This window comes from Astatotilapia calliptera, chromosome 3 (assembly GCF_900246225.1).
Source record: "Astatotilapia calliptera chromosome 3, fAstCal1.2, whole genome shotgun sequence".
In the NCBI taxonomy this organism is placed as follows: domain Eukaryota; kingdom Metazoa; phylum Chordata; class Actinopteri; order Cichliformes; family Cichlidae; genus Astatotilapia; species Astatotilapia calliptera.
Window position 1 is genome coordinate 34,388,658 of NC_039304.1, and position 22,374 is coordinate 34,411,031.

General features: G+C 42.3%; 2 protein-coding genes across 3 annotated transcripts in view; both read right to left on the reverse strand.

Annotated features, from left to right (window-relative positions):
- The window catches only part of LOC113019377 (supervillin-like), a 46,075-nt gene extending 37,107 nt beyond the window's left edge, over nucleotides 1-8,968 (reverse strand). Inside the window, exon 1 of one of the 2 annotated variants that reach the window (XM_026163057.1) lies at nucleotides 8,747-8,968. The gene's annotated coding sequence lies outside the window, so the exon portion shown is untranslated. Of the gene's footprint in view, nucleotides 1-8,735 lie in introns of both variants that reach the window. The other variant, XM_026163056.1, reaches the window with a different exon arrangement.
- A 2,782-nt stretch (nucleotides 8,969-11,750) lies between these two features.
- Nucleotides 11,751-20,837, reverse strand: LOC113013090 (glycylpeptide N-tetradecanoyltransferase 1-like). The gene is made up of 12 exons (XM_026153698.1): nucleotides 20,340-20,837; nucleotides 20,124-20,232; nucleotides 19,770-19,914; nucleotides 15,335-15,453; nucleotides 15,078-15,169; nucleotides 14,379-14,495; nucleotides 14,074-14,244; nucleotides 13,749-13,857; nucleotides 13,465-13,635; nucleotides 13,153-13,320; nucleotides 12,640-12,777; nucleotides 11,751-11,898 (listed from the first exon to the last, which is right to left on the reverse strand). The coding sequence occupies exons 1-12, from the start codon at nucleotides 20,354-20,356 to the stop codon at nucleotides 11,875-11,877; spliced, it is 1,380 nt and encodes a 459-aa protein (XP_026009483.1). The 5' UTR covers nucleotides 20,357-20,837; the 3' UTR covers nucleotides 11,751-11,874.
- Between the last annotated feature and the right edge of the window lie 1,537 nt (nucleotides 20,838-22,374).

Genomic DNA, 22,374 nt, shown 5'->3' on the forward strand with positions numbered 1-22,374 from the left:
TTAAGTCCAACAAACATCTGTAAAGGAAGCCCTAGGCCTGGTTAGCCCACCAGGAGCTCTGCTGCAGAGTCACAGGTCAAACACCCGAGAGGACAAACTTCCACCTTCACTGCACTTCAAAAGAAGTCAAAAAGTCACTGGCACAAAAACAGTTAGTCCACAAAAATATTCTTACCCAAAGAAGTAATATAGTAATATCAGATCTTACCATTATTGTGTTCTTTTTATGTCCAGAGAAAGCAGCATGTCATCCTACCACTGTCGACAACAGAAAAATGACAGGAAGCACAAGAAGTCCTGTGATTTGTTTGGTATACAATATGTTGCATTGGGTGTGTATGACTACAACCAGGTCATGTGCCTTTCCACTGAAAGCAGACACAGGTCACTAGTCCTAATGCAATAACCCCATGTTTTATACGTATATCGATCCATGCAAGCAATCAAACCAATGTTTTTCAAATGGAAAAAAATGCACCGTGATGTGGCCCGGGAGGACGGTAGATGGAGGGTGTGTTACTTTTTTTTTTTTAAGCAACCCTCACATAACAATTAACCACATAGTGAGTGTTCAATGTGTGTCTCATTAAAAAGCAATCTTTCAGCACTTAAGGTGGTTTAAGTGCCCTGCCTGCAACAACTGGCAAATTTGAACCACAACTCCAACTGCTCGCATCCCCGTCGCAGCTAATAGAGTCCGCTTCAGAGTTTCAATCTGACAGCAGGGTGTGTTTGTCTATCTTGGCAACGGGGTCTTCAATCACATGACTAAACTATCCCTTTGATCTGTGAGGGAAAAGAGGGAAATGGAGTTAAAGTGACAGAGGAAGGAAAAGCAGCTGTAGACAGAAGAAGAGTACGGAGGGCAGAGGACGATACAAAAAAGGGATTGTGAACGGAAACAAGAGGGTCCAACAGGAAAATGTGTGGGGAAAGAGGACGGGAGATGGAAAGAAAGCTGGAGAAAATGGGCTTTTGTGGGGAAGGGGGGGATGGATGTGATGGCTTTGTGGGGCATGTGTTTCCAGGGTGCCGAGAGGCCTCAGTCTGGTGATATGGGGGTGAGGAGCAGAGGGAGGAGGACAAAATCTGCTACTGCAAAAAAAACAACAGGGTCTGAGACTAATCCATCTCCCCCTCTCCCCCCCCTCTTTCTCACAGAGACACAAAGTCCCTTAAATCCCTTTTACCAGAAGTCCTGCTGACTGGAGCCAGTAGCCTGAAAAGCAGTTGACATAACAACCCTGTGGGTACTCGTGCTGTAGAAATGCACTGACCCGCTTCAGGCAGCACTACTTATGTCACCAGAAAGACAAAGAAAGCGTGCAGCTTCCCCTCCTGGAAATATTTAATTTGGCTACATGTCATTCAAACACAATCAAGCCTCAAAGTTACACTGGACAGCGCGAGTGTGTGTTTTTTTCTCTATTTACAGACTACATTTTTGTCCAAGCCTTCCAAGCTTTCCATTTTCCTCCATTCAGAGAAGCCATTAAGCATTGCATATGGGGAAAAACAAACAAGCAAACACACTCACACAAATGCACTGTGCACATGCAACGAGGGGAACACAAGAAAAAAGAAAAAAAAAAAGAAGAAGAAGAAGAAGATAGGCGAGGAGAAACACACACACACACTGCCTCTCCAACAAAATACTGCAATCATGGAAGCTGCAGCGGTGAGAAGGAAGGGTGGGGTTTATGCTACTTTATCTAGCCAGGAGATCATATACGTGCACACACACAAACACACACACATGCACAGCAGAAGCAAACACCCAGACAGATGTTGGGGGGTTTTTTTTTGTTAAATGGGATACATCTAGCATAGTAGCTGCAATTAAAGCCACAACCCCCAGAGCAGGCACACAGAAAGAATTTTAGTGCTCCAGCAACACTTCCAGCACATCGGTTTTGCCAACTTACGATGGAAAATGTGAAAAGTAAATGACTAAAAGCCGTTTCAATTTTACAAAAACCTCTACTGGGTCAGTTAAGCGAGGGAGAACTGATGTTTGCATCCATTGTTCCTTCTCTTCTGCATGCACTTCCACGATTTATATCAGTAGTTCCTGCTGTGAGGCCACTTTTGATCGAATGCAAATATTGTTGCACAACCAAAACTAAATTCAAAAACTGCCCAGAGGCAGGACATTTGACAAATAAATGGGTTTGCACATGTTAAAGTAGCAACTTCAGTAGCTAAAAATGACATGACCTCAACTACATGAGAATTAATCCACTCTCTTTTCAGACAGCTGTTCGATAGCTGTATTTGAAATAAGAGCATGTAACTATCTCTGCTGTTGTTCTTCCTCACAGCTGAGTTGAAGACCCTGACAAACCATAATGAGATTTTTCCGCTTGGCAACAACTTATCAGCATAGAGTTCTTCCACAGAATAGCAGCCTCTGAGATACCGAGAAGAAGAACAGAGAGAAAGAGGACGCAAAATGAGGACTGAGGGGGGGAATTAGTGGGGTGGAATGTCTCATCCTGCCAGTGGGGTTTCTCCCTCTCAGCTCTGTGGTGTCCACTGTGCAGGGCAGACACCATCTGGCCAGCTGGAATGCTACTGAGCAGGGGGTGAGTGGAGGGTTAAAGGGGGCGTAGTATCTTGCAGGGGGATGGGTCATGGCTGAGAGATAGAGTATTAACAGTAGTGGTATTAACCACTTAATGCCAGACAAACTAAAATGTGTCAAGTAAGGAGAAAAAGCAGAAATACGACATTAAACGCTCATGAAAAAAGTGAAGGCCCCCCCCCCTCCGAATTTTCCAAAAATGCTGTTTTGCAGTTCATTCCAAAGTTTATGGCTAATTACATTTACATAACGTCTACTGCCCCACATATGACATGCATATATGATGAACAAGAGGCCTTATTTGGATTTGCTCTGTAAGCTTGAAAAACTTCCATGCAAACTTTGGCTCAGAACAGGAAGTATTGCTGCCTTTAAACACTCCCCCCAAATATGGTTTACCAATAACTGTGCATGTTTTATTCATGGGTATTTCATGGTAACATCTGCCACTCATATGGGTTTGAAGGCAATAAAAACGCTGGCTGAAAAGCACAGAAAAAAATAAAATAAAATAAAAAAAATTAAAAAAACACCACCGCAGATACACTAACTACCTCACTTATATTTTACTCTGAGGCTTTGTTGTCAGTTGACGGTGGTGTCAGATGAAATTCGGCTCTGACAGCTAAAAAAAACAAAGCGAAAGGCAGTACGGAGAAATCCCCTGTGCTCCCTCAACGCATGGAAACTATTACGCGTTTGTGCAAATCAAACGAAACCCTGAAGTATAACCATATGTTTATGTGCCATGCAAATATTAAATTGGTTAAACAGACGTCGTTATTGAAGTTGGTCCCGGTGGTGGTGGTGCTGACCAAATACAGTTTGCATCTTAGCGCTGAAGCTGGAAGCGGTCCACTCTAACTGCTAGCAAGGTTTATAAATATGTCTTAGTAGAGATTAGCCCAAGGATAACCCTCTAGCATCTTCCCAGTAGAGTTCCTATTCCTCACACTGTCACATCCCGTCTGGTTTATATAAATATTTGTACTGCTGAACTTTTTGGCTGTGCAATTGACATCAAATCCTACTGAGAGCTGAGGAAGAAAAGATGGGTCAGCGCAAGAAAGAGGAGAGCAACAGGGCTGAGTGGAATTGTGCCTGACTTTCTCAAGTACACTATAGCTAAAGACTGAGAAATTCTCAGTATACTTAAATTCCACTGACCAGGTGAAACAATATCTACTCTAATAACTGTCTTATTTACACTGCACACGTTCCCAAAACAGCTGAGAGTTATAATCTCTCCGGCATGTCTTGGGTCTGTCCTGTGGCCTCCCCCTATAGGACTTGTCCAGAATATCTCATCCAGAAGGCATCCTAGTGCCCGGACCACTTCAAGTGGCTCATTTCAATGAATCCCAGAATGACCAAACTCCTCACCCTATATTTATGGGAGAACCCAGACCCACTACGGGGGAACCTTATTTTAGCCACTCGTATCCACAGTCTCATGCTACCCAAAGCACTTGGACATAGCATCTTATACTCAGTTCTCTCTTCATCACAGCAGACCAGTACAACATCCTCATTACTGCTCCAAGACACTTAAATTCCTCCACTTGGGGGAGCAACTTGTCCCTTGCCCAGAGTGGGTACCCTCCCTTTTACATATAAAACATTAGCACTCAAATTAGATGGCAGAGTCATCTTTTAAACTCTTAGTTTTAGCCTTTTGGATGCTGGAACATTGTTTTGTTTTCATTTTATTCCTGAACCCAAAGTTATTGGTTTCTGACATGGTTAGCCAGCTGTGTCCATGCACTATGTATGCACACTACAGCCAGAGATACCCATCTATTAGCACTAAGTACCACACAATTAAACGGTAGAATTCCCCTCACCATAACTGAGGGGACCTTTTGGACAGACTGTTACATAAAGTGTGATAAAAACTACCTATATCAGCGAGTACCTGTCAAGTTGATTTAATTTAAGTTAGAATAAAAACCAACGAGTTTGCACAACTGGTGTGAAAGGGCGAATTAGCTACAGAGACCGAAAAACGTTTATATAGTAGGCTGGAAACAAGTTATATTATGTTTAATACAGGAGTCTATGAGGACTGATTGGCTTGTGGGATTCAGCCTCAAGTGGCCGCCTGAGGAACTGCAGTTGTTCTGCACCATTCAGCCTAATTTTTTCAGCCCTGGAGGTTTGTGCCCATCTGTACATGTACACTTTATCCTGTCAAAGGGGATATTATTGTGAAGTGAGTAAAGCCTTCTTCAGTCATAAGATTGTGATTACAATGTGGCAACAAACTCAAGGAATGTCCATACCTGCCACCCATTGCTTCTGTCACGACCAGACATCTCGGAAATTCCACTAACGTATCAAAACCCTGTCATATGACAATCATCAGGATCCTGGGCTCTCAGTAGTTGTCACTTCACTCGACTCAAAGTTAACAAAAGTTTAATTCGGGACCTTTCCAATTCATAAAGGTCAGGGACATTGTCTTGAAATCACTGAATTTGATTGACCACTTTTCTGCTAGTGGTTTCCTGTGTGGGTTTTAAGGTCCCAACGTAGCACTGCACTGGTAGTCTGTTGGTGAGACACATGTCAGCAAGTTGTAGTTGTAGTGACAGTCACCTGGGGGCACTGTCATAAATATGTGGAATAACCGGTTGTCCCGTTAGCTAAGCCTCTACCACAGAAAAAAAAAAAAAAAAAAAAAAAACTAGAAGTGATAGTATGAAAATAGAGATAACAATAAAATGAAGCCAGGGTTACAAAAACTGTCAAAAGAAGTAATTTAACTCTTCTTCCCATTTGTGCTTTGTTGATTTTTGATGTTTTCTTCCACACTTCCTCCTCTTTCCTGATGTCCTTGTTGTTGTTCAAAACAATGCTTCAGTCATTCAGTGTTTTACCACTGTCAGGCTATGTGAAGTTCTCTTTTTGTAGGACCTGCACACATACCGTATTATGCAAAAGCCTTGAGCCACCCCGTCATTCCCTTATATTTTGCTTGGGAAATAAGAAGTAGGTGCAATGATTTATGGAAACATATGCAAACATAAATGGAAATACAGTAGATAAAGCAAAACAGAGTGAATCTGAACTCTTAGACAAGTTTTCCTGTAATTTCTTTCAGTAGTCTTCAGGAACAGTTTGCCAGCATTGTAAGGACATTGAAAGTTCTGCTTTGGATGTCGGCTGCCTCCAAAATTACTATTTTATTCATTTTAAACTGTGTCAACTTTGACATTTTTCACAGATTAAATAAAATAAAAATAAAACATCAATCTTCTTTGAAGTGAAACTAAATACCAAAAGATATAATTTAAAACTCTAAGGTGTTGTGTCTACTCATAGAAGACACAACACTGGTTCATATCTTGAGTTTTGCCTTTATGCTTGAATGATTCAGAGCAAACAAGAAAAACAGGAAAACATTTCTCTGAAAACATTTCTGTGAAAGGACTGGACCGAAAATAAGTGAAAAAGCAGTCAATGTCAAGAAGACCTTCAGAAAACCTGGAGAACTATTGCTCAAGATCACTTTAAAAGAATTACAAGACAGAAATACAAAGCAATGTGATTTTAGTCGGTTGTTTCTTTTTTTTTAAATTAATGTGGAAATCTTGGTGTGCTTGTTTTGGTATTTTGCCTTTAGAGTCTTGTTAAAACAGTCATTGCCCAACTGACAGCTCTAACTTTACAGATTTTTTTTTTTTTTTTTTTTAAGTAAACATCCCTTAATTACTTTTGAGCGAAGCAACACTCTATCGGAGGTGCAAACACCAAAAAACAAAAAAAAAAATTTTGACAGTGTTCACAAAAATGCAGAACAAGCCTTAATGACAGGTCTTCAACCCATCTGTCGCTTGCAAACAAGAGGGAAATTTCTCTGATAGCAGAAAAAAAAAGAGAACAAGGAAAGAAATGCGCAGCCACCAAGTAGCAGGGCAATGTCCCACGGTCTTTGATTCTGCGGGATGATTCCAGGGAACTGGCCCATGGTTAAGAGCCTCGTACACCTTGTTATTGTTTTCTTGTGATGGCAATGATCCAGGAATTGAGTTTTCTAGAAGAAAACAAAACAAGTCTGTGCAGCAAAAGCCCTCATCCACGGCACACTTCTCCACTAGTGTTGAGTAACAAGATCCCTGCAGGGACAATCCATTACCACCCCAAGACTGACAGGAGGTGTTTGGATGAATGATAATACCTCCCAATGCCACTGCAAAACACTTACTTTTGCTTGACAACAATGGAGTCTCTGTCTCTCTTTGTTTATGGTCTTTGCATGGCTCAAAGAAAAGGCAGGTAATGTGCGGCAGCACTATGCAGATGAGAGAGAGGAACTGTAAATAAAAGCAGGATGCATTGTTTGCTGGTCTCATAAACCCATATTTTATTCACAATAAAAAACAGAAGAAAAAAAATCACATGTTTAATGTGAGACATTTTTGCTATTTTACAAAAAAGAAATTTGCTCATTTTGAATTTGATTGCATCAACATGTCTCAAAAAAGTTAGAATTGAGGCAGCAAATGGCTGGACAAGTAATTGGAGCTATAAAGAAAATAGCTAGAGGAACACTTTGCAGCTAATTAGGTTAAATAGCAACAGGCCAGTAAAATCCTATATCAGACATACCTGGTAAACCTGGCAAAACATAGGACTCAAAATCAAAAAGTACCCCCCCCCAAAAAGTACATTTTATCAATATAAACATTTGATGTGTTTCCTATGTTCTATGGTAAATAAGATATGGGTTCATGGGATTTGAAAAGCATTTTGCTTTTATTTAGATTCTGCTAAGCATTTCAACCTTTTCAGTGTTGGGTTTATTCCCACAGAGAAACAGGCCCCATTACAACAGCGATTAAGAGCAATGCTTTAACATGTGCCATCCTGTTCTGCACCTGACACACAGCACATAGTACATCTTATCAAGGCATCAGGGTTTTTTTTTCCCCTGAGTTGCTCAACACCAGCTGGCTCATGATGGTCCTGGGAAGCCTGTTGTGACACAAGCCACTGAAATGCCTTACAATGGGAAAATTACAGTCAAGCCTTAAACACAGTACCCCTGGGATTCTAAAAAAAAAAAAAAAAAAAAAAAAACTTTAGTTCTATTCATAATTTCAGAAAAAAATAACAGCGACTCTTGAAATCATACATCAAACCCTTTTTGACAGATGAAAAACATGTGAACAGAATGTAATCAACTCTAGGGTCACCTTTCCATTAAAAACCAAAAAAAGGACAACATTTTGAATTTAAATATGCTTCGTGGCATGTGACAAGAACCAGACCCAATCATATGATCAAAAAAAGAAAAACATACTTCAAAGACAATCATACACACCTCCCCAGCAGTCTGCCAGTATTTGCACAGCCATGGTAGTCTGACACAGATAAACACGACTCTGGCTCCAAACTATTATGTGCCAGCTGGAGTGACATTACTGTAACAGCAGTGGGCCCTGAAGCCTTTTCATTTTTATCGCTCTCTCTCTGTCTTTTTTTTATCACTTTGTTTTCACAGGTGGTTTTGCAGAACAGGCCTCAAATGTTCACTCACTGCGCCCAGGGTTAGTTCCCCTCTGTGGAGAGTGAGCTCAACAACTCTCTGCTGACTAATTTGCCGAAACCTAAGTAAAAGAGTGAGGGGACGCATAAAACCAGCTAACTTTAACATGCAATTTGACATGTCACACTTGAACTGCCTTAAGGGGGGGAACCTATAGATGGAAAGGAGCGTTTGGAGTCGTTTTGCTCAATGAATACAGTTAAAGGGAACAAGCCGGTAGTAGGCGCATTCAAGTGCAATATTAACCAGAAAGATTTAAACTGGTGTTATAAAAAGCAACATTTTACTCGCACTGAGTAAAATACGAAGCTAAATATGAAAAAGGCGATGACAGCCGATTTACAATGAGTGTTTCGACCCAATGCATGCATCATATCCTTGTGCGCAACATTTTTTTTCCATATACAAAAATGCACGACTATCAGAGATGAGCATTTCCTCAAACAGCCATTAAATGCTTCAAATTGTTCACAGGAAGTACACAGTTTGTGCTAATGCCTTCAAACATCCAGCGTGACAGCACCGGAGTTAGTTACGCCATAACAACACGGTCATTACAAAAAAGGGGGGGAAAAATAACCCCCTAACTTGTAAACATACCTGCGACCCACCGTGGAGGTCTCCTTACGCGCCAGCAAACAACCACATACACGTCGAGATATTAGAGACCCTCTGTGATACAGCTGTTCAAACACTCGCTCTGTTTTGGAAAGTTTGGTGGCAGCACTAACGTTAACCTGAGCACGTAGTTCAAGCCGTCAGATAGCGTTTCACCGGCAAGAGCGAGTCCTGCACGACAGACGGCATGAAAGCAAAGTGAGCAATGAGTCAGCACTTGCCTTCTTCAGAAGACAGATAGGCTCTCCATACCACCCTTCACCGAAACTGAGGGGTCAGCACGGCGGAGTCCTGCCTGGTCAGTATGCAGAGAGAGAAAAAGCTGTGATAGCGGCTACTGGAAGCAGGTCGAGTGGCTTCAAACTTAAAATGCTATCTCTTCTCTGATTGGTTGGAACCAAACGGCGGTGCGTTCGCGTCTTTCCAGTAAACGCCCCTTTTCCTAGCTGTAATGTATAAATTATGACTGTGTGTGTGTCTGTGTGTGTACAGTAAGAAAATAAAAGTAATTATATACCAAGAAGTTAAATTTAGTAAATGCCAAAAGCTTTACATGACTACATTATGTGTATTCCTTATTGGGGCATTTCTTGTTTGTGCTGCTTGATACACTGATTAAAATAAAAACAATAATTGAGCCAGTGGCAAAGTCTATGATCTGTTAGTGAGGGACTGAAAGCTTTAACACTATTTATCGATCCATAAACTAAAAAATGGGGTGGGGTGGGGGGTATACAAACCCAACACTTTAAAAACACACTCTCCCCTCTTTCTCTTTGCGTGTCACTGTCGCTGCTTCTTATATGTTACAGATTTTGTTACACATGCAACCACATAATGCAAAGCAGGTGAGTTCTATATCTGGCACTCTGGTTGCTCATTAAGCGAAGGCCCGCTTTGATATCTTGCAGCGCACCCTGGTGTTCATTGAAAGGCACTGTAGGTACAGCATTGTGAAATAGTCATGAACCAACCCTTCATTTCTTTATATTTTGCAAGGAAAATGAGAAATAGGTGCAAAAACATGTGCAAATACACATCGTAATACAGCATCTAAGGCAAGAACTTAGTTTGAAAACTCTTAAGAGCTTGAAAATCAGAATTTGGAATGAACACCTTTAGTCTAACCACACACTGAACTATCATAGGCAACTTTTCATTTGGATTGAGCACGTAAGACCTTTTGCCCCTGATTTTCAGTGCAGTTATCGTGTAATGTGCCATATCTTAGCTTTTTCTTCCTGTTTCTCTTTCTTAAGACTGGCTTCTTGACAGCCACCCTTCCACTGAGACCATTTCTAATGAGATTTCAGTGAATAGTTGACTGAACAGCTGCAGAGCCAGATGCATCTCTCAGGTCCTGTGTCAGGTCTTTCCTGGATTTTCCCCCTCTTTCTTAAGGAAATGTAGGTTTATAAGGCCTGCAGTTTCTTCCTTTGTCCTCCATTTGTCTGGTTTATGCCAAGTTTACAGCTAACAGCGCTTTGACCTTGTTGGTGCAAAAATTGGCATTTTTCATAGATTCAACTAAAGAACTGGGAACAAATTATGTGTTTTGCAACAGGCTCCTAGTAGCAAAGTGCCTGAAGACACAATTTAAAATAAGGTATTTGCTAAGTTGTTTTGTGCAGACACAACTGTGGTTTGTCCCTTGAGTTAGGTATGTCTTTATGCTTAAATGATTCATAGGTTGGAGTTACGAGGCTTAACAAACAAACAGAAAGCAAGAACAAAAAATCCAGTTTCTTCATTCAAGGCCACCTGAGCAGTAGTTCTCAAGTAAAGGCAGAAAATATTTTAAAAAATGAGGGAATGCTTAAAACCTATGTACAATGAACAGCTTTTACACTGTACTGCATTCAGGAGAGAAAGTAAAACAAAAATTTAATATGTGTAATTTGTCTTTTTTTCATCAAACATAACAAACAGGTTACAAACAGGTTATTCTGAAGCAATACGGTCAGCTCTTGATTTCCAGAATGTCTAAGATGTAGAAAAAAACTAAACTTCCTGCTGTGTGATAGATACAGATTTATAGATTGTGAGAGCATTGTTCACTTTACAGCATTTACCTTTGGCTTCTTTGCTGACTGTTAGCCCTACAGAGAAACCCCCCCAGAAATGCTCATTAATGTTTCACTTTCACACTTCTGGAACAAATCATGCCTAGTTGAGATTTAACTTGAATGGCTTCATTCCTGTCATGGTGTACTTGGAAACTAAAAGGGAATAGCAAGAGCAGATAAGAAGACAGACTGGTTTGTGTACGTGCGTGTGTGTGTACTGTGTTTACATATCTTTGTGGGGACCAAAAATTGGAAATTTACTGTACTTGTCGGGACCAACATCCCTTATGGGGCCAAAGTCCACGTCCCCATGAGTTTGAAAGTATTTTTGAGACTCAAAATGTGGTTTTAGTGTCAGTGTTACAAATAGGTTATGGTTAGGGTAAGGATTAGGGTCAGGCATTCATTTTTTATGGTTAGGGTGTTAGGGTAAGTGGCTAGGGATATCATTATGTTAATTAGATGTCCCCAGAAAGATATGAAAACACAACTGTGTGTGTGTGTGTGAGTGTGACTCTAATGCCTTTGTCTTCCAATCATGTTTTTGTGCTGGTTGCACTCTAACAAGAGTCATGCCATCACAGGTTATATGAGTTTCCTCTATTAGTCAGAGGCTAATAGACTAATACAGCGACATGCCCTTCTGCGAGTGTGCGTGCGCACACACACACACACACACACACACACACACACACACACACACACACACACACACACACACACACACACACACACACACACACACACAGGTGTTAGGATGTGCAGGGTCTATCTACTGAACAGCACAAATTCTCCTTTACGTCAAAAACAATTTGTCCCTGTTACTAAAAAACTGGACCCAATGAATAACTGCCATAAAAATCAGAAATGCATCTGGAAATTTAATTCAGCCTTTATTCCTCTTCTTGATTTTTTGAAAACATGTGTTTTGCAGTTTTCCCCCCCGAAACCCCAAATTCCCCTTTGCTGATACTGATGCAGTTTGACGTCCAGTCTCCTGAAAGTCCTTTCACTCGCTTCACCGCTCTGCCACTCTGCCCTCGTCCAGTAGCAGGTCAGTTTGGGAACACAAGGCCAACCTGTGAAGCACACGTCCATTATATGAATTACTGATGAGCAACAGTTATCAAGGACAGGAGACACCTACACTGAACCTTACAGGGTGGACTCGCAAACATTTTTAAGCAGTTTCTGACATTGCCATTTTATTTATTTACTTTTTATACCTGACAAGACAAAACGGGTGAAAAAACGGTAACGCTGTCAACTCATAATGTAGCAACTTGTCAAACACAAAGTATTCACATCCAGAATCATTTATTGTCTATTTTAATCTAAATGGGATTATACTTTATAAAGTAAACATCATGTTATAATAAACCTGTCTTGAAAGTTGATTTGAGGCCATGAACTAATTCAAAAAGTATACAACAAGGTGTTAAATCAAGTGAGACGTAGCATCATTTTCTCGTTGTCCTCACTATAATCTTAGTCGTCTAAAAAATGTGCATTTAAGGCATTTGCAAGCACTGGAATCCATTGGGTCCTGTTAAAAACGATGTATACCCAATGATTAAATAGCATGTGGAACAACTTTGAGCAGCAATAACCTGCAGTAGTGGTTTTCTCCACATCACCGTGGAGGACTTCTGTCCCACTTTTCTTTACAGTTGATGCACTGAACCCACAATCTGACCCAAAGCAAAACTCATCAGTGCTTTGACCCAAGATTAGACAATAAAGTGGTGGACCATTGCATGTAAATGTAAAAAATGACAGTAATGGCTCTTAACTGATTGCAACATTAATGCACTGAATACCTTGTCTGGGCTCATATTAGGACACATCCAGTTGTACAAGTAGTAATGAACACTCTGGTCAATGACACTGAACTTGAGCTTCTCCAGGAAACTCTTGTTGTCCATCACATCGATGGCAGAGAAGACGTCACAACCTTTCTGTTAGCGAGGGGATGAAAAACAATAACGTGACCATTATATGCACAAAATCAATTATACACAGCTTCATAGCTTACAGCATATGAAGTGGAGTGACACATAATGGCACATAATTCAGTTTTTAGATGATAAATGGTTATATAAAGTGGTCATAGGTGTGAATGGGAGTGTGAATTGTTAGCCCTGCAACACACTAGCAACCTATCTAGGCATTACTCCACCTTTTGCCCTACGACAGCTGGGATAGGCTCCAGCCACCACCCAACCAGAGACCAGAGACTAGGGTAACGAATATGAGGATGTACTTTGGCCTCTGTAAAGGATCCCTGGCTCCCATGCTTTATATGAACTAAGTTTTTACAGTGACACACTCACAGACTTTGCCAGGACCAGGGTGTCCTCCATTAGGTCGACCAGCTTCGTTCTAGTAGAGACAACATAAAGGAGGCGAGCTCCTCTGAGGCTTGTGTGGACCGGGTGATTCAGCACTCTCGAGGAGAAGCTATAGAAACTCACTATATCTGTCAGGGCACCATTATCACCCTGTGTGGGAGGAGAGGAGGCAAATACATTTTTAATGACTACAGCATAATATCATTTTAAATTCCCCCCAAAAAAGAACCCCAGCGAAAAAACTTTTTTTTCTTCTTCGATATAATTTAAAGTAGAGATACAGTGAGGTCAGACCTCGACCACATAGGTGTCGATCACATTCTCCCTCGGCAGCAACAGATGCTCTACATCTTGCAGGGATAAGATGGGGCTGAGGTGAAACTTGCAGAAGTTTGTCTGGAGTAGTGAATGTATCCCCGGGATATCTTCTCTGGTCATAGGGCGCAGACCTTGCACTTTTGTCACCTTGGAAATAATTCGAGCAAAGTGAATGAAAACAGGAGAAATGCTTTCGAGAAGTGCTGCAGTAGCAACATGCAGCAGTAAACTTCTGTCTCTAGATGGCGGCACAGACTAACCTCAGGTAAGCGGTTGAACTTCAGAGCTCTCTGCAGGTTCATGCTCTGTCTCAGTGCTGGGTGGTTGACCTCCATCAGCTTACGAGGATTAAGTGGGCGATGCCAAAGTCTAAAAGGATTTATTTGACAGAGACGTTCCTTCATAAATAGAACACGAAATGTAACCTAAGTGAAGCATACACAATCACCTAAATGTATAATTAGTTATTGTAGATAAAGGTGGAAGAGTCTGGCATCCATGGCAACGTGACAAAAACGTGCTGATTTTATTCCCTTTTGCACCGTGCCTTTAAATTGTGACTCAACTACGTGTGGCAGCTACTACCTGCAGGAGCTTGTTGGTGTGGGCAGTACTATGCCAGTGGTGTAGACAGCCTGGCAGAGCCCCTGCTGGTTGACCCGTCTGGCGAGCTCTCGGATCAGCACTGGAGTCATTCGCTTGAGGCGGAGCTTCTTATGAACACACAGGAATTTGACCTGTACCACCCGCCTCTCCCTGCAGAAACATTTTGAGTCCCAGCTTTGAGATGTTCACGAGGAAATTGCCACGGTTACGTGCTCTGAATGCGGACATCACTCATCAGACTTCACACAAACACACATCTTTGCATATATTTATGAGCTACTCACATCTCATAAATGCGAACATCTGCAGGAACAGCAGCGATGAAGCCGACTAACTTCTTATTGGCGTCTACTCTCACACCGCAGTGCCAGTGAGCCACCCAGTTAGGAGGCTGTAGAGCCCTTAAGGGAAAACAAATAATGCTGTTTGCAGCACAACACTCATTTCATATAGACATAGTTCACAACACCCTGAAAAAAAAAGAAAGAACTCAGCATGATGTGAATTCAGAGGCTGAATGAATGCAGCAGTTTTTTCAACCTCAGGGCCAAACACTTGTGCCAATTCCTGGAAAGATAGCGCTAATTATTCATTTCAAAGTAAATGTTATTATATTTAGTAGCCCCGAAGGTACTGCTTTATGGAGATCACTGCCAAAAAAAAAACCCAAACAAAAAAACCAAAACAGCAGTGACGACATTAAAGCAGAGGCTTGTTAAAGATATGATGTGTTAGGTCAGGTTGGGGAAAAAATGTCCTTTAAAGACATTTAGTGTTTTAATTCGGTGTAATGCAGAGGCTGAAAGCAAAGCACTGTGATTACACAGAGCAGAGTCCAGCTGTGAATCTGTAAAAATCTATGAAGTATGCCTGAGCCGTATGTGTGTGTATGTCTGTGTGTTTCTCTATTAGATAAGAGGTTTTAAAAGGTATTAATGCTAAAAAGTAGACATCAAAAGGCACTACATCTTTTCGGAGCTTACCACTGCAGATATTCCAGAGAGAAGTCAAATCTGGTCGTGTTATCATCTTCTTCCATGTAGTTCTCATTTAGCAGACTGCATAGTTCTCTCAACTGAAATGATGGAAAACCGCTGAATTGGATTCATTTTATTTTAAATAGCATTTGATTTTTCTGAGCCATACACTAAGAAGCTGGTCCTTTACTTCTGAAATGCTAGCAAAAGACTGCCATATATTTTCTGTTATTGCATACAACAACCTACAATAAATAACTTACCACTGGAGGGCTGCTCGGGTCCAGAGTGTCCCAGGAGAAGCCCTGAGGTAGTGAGTAGGGCTCCTTCCGGATACTTGCCTCACCCTCTACTATTGGGCCATGAGTTGTAATGCTGTCACCTGAGGGCAGAGAAATAGACATGACTGCATCGAATGACATTCAGATAACACTATTCTCAGTACAAGTGAATGAAGGAGTGATATACAAATGCACTTTTTATACTATCTACTATAAACTTACAATATATTCTCAAAAGGTCAACACAAAGTCAGTGTTTCAGGACTTCTTATCATATGTAAAAGCAAAAGGAAGGTCAGCTGAGCATAAAATTTTATATATATATATCGCACTTGGGGCTATGTACCCAATCTCGGGTGGGGGTGATGATATCTCCCCCCTGACCTGGCGTCCTGACTCCTCCTTGCCGTAGCATTTGTGTTGTACCTCGTCAATCTCTAGCTGTGAGAGCAGTCCCTTCTTTCGAATGTTGGAACACTGAGCTACTAGTTGTTTCGCCGTCATTGTGGATGTTGGGTATCGAAGAATCCATAGGTCCCTCATCCTATTCATGTAGCCCCTTCCGCCGGGGTTACTTGCGTAGTAGCATTCCAACAACGCCCTGTTTTCGTCCCTTGCCCACCGATGCCTTCTTGTTCCAGTAGCCCACTTTTCGTCAGGGTGCCCTGGTTCCTCAACACCTGACGCGGACCTTGTTGATCCGGGCGACGTCCGAGCCGGCATGCCTTCATATTTATCTGTCTCGCTCATGTCTGCGGTAGGCTTGCTTAGCATAGGGGGTCTAGCCTTAGGACCCTTACTGGATACAGACGCCCCAGGCAGGAATCGAACTTGCGATCCTCTGTTCCAAAGGCGTGTAGTTTAACCACTACGCTATCCAGCTGCTTGGTGCCGTGACCCGGATTCGAACCGGGGTTGCTGTTCTCCACAGAACCAGCAAAGGTGTACTCTCAGTGGCAAGGGAACAATAAGAGAACAGCACCACCAAGGCTGGAGACGGAGCAATACTGGAAGAGCATATGGGAGAAGGATGCAACCCATAATGGCAATGCTCAGTGGCTAGTGGATCTGAGGGCAGACCACAGCGACCTCCCTGAACAGGGTCCAGTAACCATCACAGTGGCAGATATCCAAGAAAGGGTCTCCAGTATGAAGAGTTGGACAGCACCAGGGCCCGACATGGTTCACGCCTACTGGCTGAAGAAGCTGACTGCACTCCACGAGCGTCTGGCAGCACAAATGAACCAGCTGCTAGTTAACGAGAGACACCCGGAATGGCTAACTGAAGGCCGGACGGTCCTGATCCCCAAGGACCCCAAGAAGGGACCGGTCCCCTCCAACTACCGACCAATAACCTGCCTCAGTACTACATGGAAGCTCCTGTCAGGCATCATTTCGGCTAAGATGAACAGGCACATGGGTCAATACATGAGCGGGACACAGAAAGGAATTGGCAAGAATACCAGAGGTGCAAAACACCAGCTACTGGTAGACAGAACAATCAGCCGAGACTGCAAGACCAGACTGACCAACCTGTGCACTGCCTGGATTGATTACAAGAAGGCCTATGACTCAATGCCCCACAGCTGGATACTGGAATGCCTAGAATTGTACAAGATCAATGGGACCCTAAGAGCCTTCATCAGGAACTCAATGGGGATGTGGCGTACAACACTAGAGGCCAACTCCAAGCCCATAGCACAAGTTACCATCAAGTGCGGGATCTACCAAGGAGATGCTCTGTCCCCACTGCTGTTCTGCATAGGCCTGAACCCCCTCAGTGAGATCATTAACAAGACTGGCTACGGATACCGACTACGGAACGGAGCAGTTGTCAGCCACCTCCTGTACATGGATGACATCAAGTTGTATGCCAAGAGTGAACGAGACATCGATTCACTGATCCACACTACCAGGCTATACAGCAATGACATTGGAATGTCGTTCGGACTGGAGAAGTGTAGCCGGATGGTAACAAAGAGAGGGAAGGTAGTCAGAACTGAGGGGATTGAACTACCAGAAGGCAACATTGCAGACATAGAGGACAGTTACAAGTACCTGGGGATCCCGCAGGCAAATGGGAACCATGAAGAGGCCGCTAGAAAGGCTGCAACCACCAAGTACCTGCAGAGGGTCAGGCAAGTCCTGAGGAGTCAGCTGAATGGTAAGAACAAGATCCGGGCCATCAACACATACGCCCTGCCCGTGATCAGGTACCCTGCTGGGGTAATAGGCTGGCCAAAGGAGGAGATAGAAGCCACTGACATAAAGACAAGAAAGCTCCTGACCATGCATGGAGGGTTTCACCCCAAGTCCAGCACCCTGAGGCTGTACGCTAAGCGGAAGGAAGGGGGCCGGGGACTGGTGAGTGTCAGCACCACAGTCCAGGATGAGACAAGGAACATCCAAGAATACATTGGGAAGATGGCCCCAACTGACCGAGTGCTCAGTGAATACCTCAGGCAGCAGAAACCCAAGAAAGAGGAGGGAGACGAGGAACCATCATGGAAGGACAGGCCCCTGCACGGTATGTACCACCGGCAGATAGAGGAGGTGGCTGATATCCAGAAATCCTACCAGTGGCTGGACAAAGCTGGACTGAAAGACAGCACAGAGGCACTAATCATGGCAGCACAAGAACAAGCTCTGAGTACAAGATCCATAGAGGCTGGGGTCTATCACACCAGGCAAGACCCCAGGTGCAGGCTGTGTAAAGATGCCCCAGAGACAATCCAGCACATAACAGCAGGGTGCAAGATGCTAGCAGGCAAGGCATACATGGAACGCCATAACCAAGTGGCCGGCATAGTGTACAGGAACATCTGTGCCGAGTATAACCTAGAAGTCCCGAGGTCAAAATGGGAGATGCCCCCAAGGGTGGTGGAGAATGACCGAGCTAAGATCCTGTGGGACTTCCAGATACAGACGGACAAAATGGTGGTGGCTAACCAACCGGACATAGTGGTGGTAGACAAACAGAAGAAGACGGCCGTAGTGATCGATGTAGCGGTTCCGAATGACAGCAATATCAGGAAGAAGGAACACGAGAAGCTGGAGAAATACCAAGGGCTCAGAGAAGAGCTCGAGAGGATGTGGAGGGTGAAGGTAACGTTGGTCCCCGTGGTAATCGGAGCACTAGGTGCGGTGACTCCCAAGCTAGGCGAGTGGCTCCAGCAGATCCCGGGAACAACATCGGAGATCTCTGTCCAGAAGAGCGCAGTCCTGGGAACAGCTAAGATACTGCGCAGGACCCTCAAGCTCCCAGGCCTCTGGTAGAGGACCCGAGCTTGAAGGATAAACCGCCCGCAGGGGCGTGCTGGGTGTTTTTTTTTTTTATATATATATATACATACATACACATAATGAGAATGCAGTATCATACAGATGCCAGAAACAGTGGAAGAAAAGAAAAAACACTGTTTTCCAGAAGAGGTCCTGTATCTTGCCGACTAACAATCCATTTGTGTAGCTGTGATACGTTTTGCTGTAAAATGTAAGAATGCACCAATACAGTCCAAAACTACTTCTTTCTCTGTATACAGACTTTAGTAAGCAGCCAGTCCAGGCTGTATGTAAAAGATAGACTTAGCCCCCCCATATTGGTTAGCAAAACCCCATCATGTAACCTTGCTTATGGCTCCCTCCATCTTTGTTTCAAATCCAGACCTCATGAGTGAAGGGTGGAACTTACTGAAAACCCCAAGGACACTGCACACTAATGCTGTAGTGAGTGTGAGTGAACCGAAAGGAATTAAACCAGTATTACAATCAGATGTCACAACCACTGCACAGTTTACTGTGCTGGGCTAGAAACCATTAGCAAGGCTTCCTTCTGTATAGCCAGTTTCATTTACTTATAGCTCTGTTTTTGACTCAGCTATGGGCCATAATTTGAAAAATCAACATTTCAGTCTATTCAGTAAGGATTGAAACTACAAGTGTGACTGTGAACTCAACAGAAGACAGTCACTATACTTTCATGTACATGGAATTATTGTTTTCCTATTGACTCCTTTGTAACTGGAGTTATTTTTGCAACCACGGGAGTTTCCTGTTGGTGAACAAGACTCTGACTCCACTAAGTCCTTAATTGTATATAGCCAGTTATCTTACAGATTAGCATAGAAACTGGACACAGAAACAAGTAACCTAATCATATTGGGATAGCTAAAGCTCCATAATTACCTTGACTATTAAACCGCCTTTCTTATAATGCCTTGTTTGTCTAGTCTGCTAAAATCAAAGTTTATAAAGATTTTGCTATCTTTGGACACTTGGACAAGCTTGTTTAAATTTTCTATTTGTGCTAAGCTAAGCTAACCCACAGCTGCCAGAATTATAGCTGACAGACGAAAGAAAAAGTTTAGTGTTTTTATTAGTGCTTTCTTAGGTAGACTTTTTCTAAAAGACGGATTACCCAGTTTAGGGACAGGTTGCGTGTCCCAAAAGCAGTAGGTGTGTTTTTTGGCCTGCTGCAGGGTCTTTGGCAGACCTGGCTCCAAGGAGAAGAGGTGAAGGGCTCTCTGGATCTCCTGCTGCTTGTTCTCTGGCAAAGCATCCAGCTAGTACAGAACAGGACATTGAAAGGACAGGTCATTGTGCAAATATCCCACCTAAGAAAGTAAAAGTTTGACCGTCAAAAAGAAAGAAAAATCAGCTACAGCTAGAATACAAATGCACTGAAAACGAAATGTTTCCAGCAGCCAAATATTCATAGTCCACAAACAAAACATATTGAATATCACAGTCAACCATGCACAAAAAAACAAACCATGGCGAATGGGTCTCTTGGCCCCTGTGGTCTCCAGGCATCGTCCCCCTTTTTCTTCTTTTTGCTCTTCTTAAAGCTACTATTCTTGTCATCTGGCAGTTTCTCATCACTGAAAGACATTTTTAATGCCCTAAAGTTCCCGTATATTCCTCTGTACTCAATACTGAAACTTTAGATGTTCAGTTAATGGAAAACAGAATTTATTGCTGTACTTACTACTTTGACTCAGCCATTGTAAGCAAGTGTGACTCCCTTAAGCTGAGGGTGACTGGTGGTGTTTTGTGGTTTTTTCATCTCTTATCTCTGCAAGCAGTGAGGGGAGGAGGGCGGACGCCTCAGTTACCCAACCCAGCTCCCACCCAGTGGATAGATAACCGAGAACAATACGAACAATTACGTATGACTTCTCACGGTCTTCATATGTCAGACTGCTGCTAAATAGAGTCCTCTGGTAGATTAAAGCTTACAGCAGCTTGATCCAGGTAGAGGTTTTAATTGGTTGGGGCTGTCTAATTGCAGAGTTCCCATACAGGCGCCCTTTTAAAATTCAGCACTTTTCCAGAACTTTATATCTCCTGTGGACTTGACAATCTTTGTGCTTTTTCAGCACAATGTAAGAAAACATGGCTAATTTGACCATATAATCTCACTGAGGATTTTTCTGCACACAAGCAAATGATAGCGATTGAATTCAAATATTACCAAAATATTAAAGTAACATCAGTTTACAGTTTAAAGTACTAGGGAGTAATAAGAGCTCAGTGTGGCTGAAATACATTCACTTGCCAATTAATTAGGTACACCTGTTGGACTGCTTGTAACTCAAATGTCTATCAGCCAATCAAATGGATGCAACTTAGTGCATCTAGGCCTGCAAGCATGATCTCAATGACCTGTTGAAGTCTAAACTGAGCACCAGCATGGGGAAGAAAGGTCGTTGAAGTGAATAACTAGTGAGCGGCAGTTCTTTTGTTGATGCCGGAGGTCCAGACCAGACTCCTTTGCGCTGATAGGAAGGCAGCAGTTACTCAAATAACCACTTGTTACAACCAAGGTCTGCAGAAGATTGTCTTTGTATGCACAGCATATCCAACCTTGATGCAGATGAGCTGCAGCAGCAAAAGAGCAGATGTCTTGTTTATCAGAATAAAAAATGTCCTTAAATGAAAGGAAGTGTTGTGGTAAGGAATGTTATTGTTGTTGTTACTGAGTTTTCACCTTATAAGAAAAAGTGCCTTGAGGCATCTGTTGTTGTGATTTGGCGCTCTGTAAATAAAACTGAATTCAATGAAACTGAATAAAACCCAAATCCCGGCATAGGAACAGTTTCTGGGATGAATAAGCAAACTTTTATATAATCATCCATGCAGCCTATTGATCCGGGCTGACAGAACAATTTCCAATAATAATAATATCACAATATCTACAGATTTATTTTAAATAATAAGTAATTTTTTTAAGGCTATCGTCAGATTCATCTAGAACTCTGTGTTTTTCCGTAGCCAACACAAGACTTCACAGGTATATTTATAATATTATCCTACTATGTGTATTATTGACACATCATTGATATTTAATTTAGAAATACCACAATGTTCATCAACACACACATCAAGAGATCTGTGCTCTGCATATAAGATCAGCAGAGAACAAAATATTAAGGTACTGATTGTTCTAATGCAGGAAAGACGGAGAGCTATTCCTTTTTTCTTTGAAGAGAAGGGAAGTCTTAATTGTTTTGTAAGAGAGCAGAAAAAGGGGTTTGTAACTTCAAAAAAGATTAATCTAATATGTCATTCTTACACTTGAGTTTTTTAAATAAATAAAAGATCAAATAGTTACATAAAATTATGGCTTTTGTTCATGTCATAGTGCATGAACAATGCAGTCCATCAGCAGCTGCAGACTTCTCAAAGAGCTGTTATACTCTTTATTATGCAGCTCTGTATGTGAAAACACAGAGTGGCTGGAATAACATTTTGCTATGCCTGGAAAGTATTAATAATTTGGGGACAACTTGCTTTTTTATTGAATAAAATACAAAGCTCAGAACTTCTCCCCCGCTACAGTAATTTTGGCAAAATCCCTTAAGGGGAATAACAATTTGTTGACTGTAAAATGTGTTATGACACAAATATTTGTGCTCTCTGGTCTTAAGTTTAGGCGTTTTCTTTTTGTTTCATAAGCGCTGATCTCCAGTTAGATTCAAACTAATCAGCTGCTTTTGGCCATGCTTTCTCCCTGCTGCCAC

Excerpts from the sequence above, each read along its gene's own strand:
- LOC113013090 (XM_026153698.1), bottom strand. Across the intron at positions 13,636-13,748 it reads AGTTCAACCGCTTACCTGAG|GTGACAAAAGTGCAAGGTCT; the intron begins GTTAGTCTGTGC and ends ATTATTTCCAAG. Across the intron at positions 11,899-12,639 it reads CTAATATGAGCCCAGACAAG|GTTGGCCTTGTGTTCCCAAA; the intron begins GTATTCAGTGCA and ends TGTGCTTCACAG.